The sequence below is a fragment of the Peromyscus leucopus genome, chromosome 1 (assembly GCF_004664715.2).
Source record: "Peromyscus leucopus breed LL Stock chromosome 1, UCI_PerLeu_2.1, whole genome shotgun sequence".
NCBI lineage: Eukaryota > Metazoa > Chordata > Mammalia > Rodentia > Cricetidae > Peromyscus > Peromyscus leucopus.
In genome coordinates, this window is record NC_051063.1 from 7,061,519 (window position 1) to 7,063,210 (window position 1,692).

The 1,692-nt window shown below is 35.2% G+C and overlaps 1 protein-coding gene across 1 annotated transcript; it reads right to left on the reverse strand.

Moving 5' to 3' along the window:
* Positions 1-206: 206 nt before the first annotated feature.
* LOC114703467 (olfactory receptor 5B17-like) lies at positions 207-1,136 on the reverse strand. Its single transcript, XM_028884314.1, has one exon. The coding sequence runs from the start codon at positions 1,134-1,136 to the stop codon at positions 207-209; it is 930 nt and encodes a 309-aa protein (XP_028740147.1).
* Positions 1,137-1,692: the final 556 nt, after the last annotated feature.

A 1,692-nucleotide genomic window follows, 5' to 3' on the forward strand; every position in this document is an offset into this window, starting at 1 on the left:
ATGTTACAAAGTACAGTTCATTAAACATTGTAATATTTTTTAAATTGTGGCTATATAGAAAAATTTTGCAGCTAAGGAAATTGATAATATTAAGACAAATTTATTTTATGAACAAGTGATATTTGACATTTGTGTTATTTCATAGAATAATTTTAAGAGGGATTAAAATCCTTTTGTTGGAATTTGATATCATCAAATGACTAACCCTAGAGAAAATTTACCTTCTCAACAACCTTCATGAATGCACTCTTGACCTCCCTGTTCCTCAGGCTATAGACTAATGGGTTCAGCATGGGGATGACCACAGTGTAGACCAAAGATGCAATTTTATCTGTGTCCATAGAGTGACTGGAGCTAGGCTGCAAATACATAATGATGACAGTCCCATAGAAGAGGGAGACCGCAGTAAGGTGAGAAGCACAGGTGGAAAATGCCTTTTGGTACCCCTCACCTGAGCGCATTTTCAAAACGGTGACAAATATGAATAGATAGGAAATCAAAATAACAAAAAGTGCAAATATAACATTGAAACTAGAAATAAGAATCAGAATCATCTCACTTTTGCCTGTATCAGAGCAACTCAGACTCATGACTGCTGGAATGTCACAGAAAAAGTGATGGACCACATTGGCCATGCAAAATGAGAGGTAAAATGTGTCTCCAATTTGCACAGAAGCATTCACAAAACCAATGATATAGCAACCTGTGGTCAGACGAGCACAAACACTTTTTGTCATGATGGTGGAATAATGGAGGGGCTTACACACTGCTGTATACCGGTCATAGGCCATGGATGTCAAGAAATAACATTCCATAGTGGCGAAGGCTGCAAAAAAGAACATCTGGGCAGCACATGCATTGTAGGAGATGACCTTATCATCAAGAAGCAAGCCAGATAAGAACTTTGGAGTGACTGTTGTGGAGGAACAAAAGTCCACCAGAGAAAGGTTGCTGAGGAAAAAGTACATAGGAGTATGGAGACGAGAATCAAGCAGAATCACTGTGATCATTCCCAGGTTCCCAATCAAAGTGATAATGTAAATAAGTATGAATACAATAAACAGTGGAATCTGTAGTTCTGGGGCTTTGGTTAGTCCCATCAGGAGAAATTCAGTCACCTCTGTAATATTCTTCATTGGTGGTGTTTTGTTAATTACAAGATGATCTACAGCAAAGTAAAATAAAGGAAAATATGAGTAAAAAAGAAAAAATCAGGATGTAAATTAAAATACTTAAACTTATTTTTATGACAATTTCTTTTTAACAGTTATAAAATATAAACAAGCATACAATTTAGAGGATAAATAATCTATGTGGGTTATACAATTTTTGCTTCAAGTTTTTTTTTTGTTTTTTGTTTTTTGTTTTTTTGTAAATTAGTCTCTATAATCCAGGGTAACCTTGAACTCAAGAATTTCCTCTTTCTGCCTCCAGAGTACAGTGATTATAGACTTACAACACTACACTAAACTAATAACATGATTTTAATTATGAATGGTTTTCATGACTCGGCTTCCAGGGTCACTGATTTCATTTATGAATAAACTGAGTTACAAAAAGAACATGTAACCTTAGCTCTTCTGGGTTACAAATTCATAATGGAACATTTTCAAATAAGATCTGTTCAGTCTACCGGTTTACACATCTGTAGTTATCACACACCAGAATTTGTCTATATTCCTATCAACCTCC

Bases quoted from the DNA above. Each gene is read 5' to 3' on its own strand.
- LOC114703467 (XM_028884314.1), bottom strand. From the start codon at position 1,136: ATGAAGAATATTACAGAGGTGACTGAATTTCTCCTGATGGGACTAACC.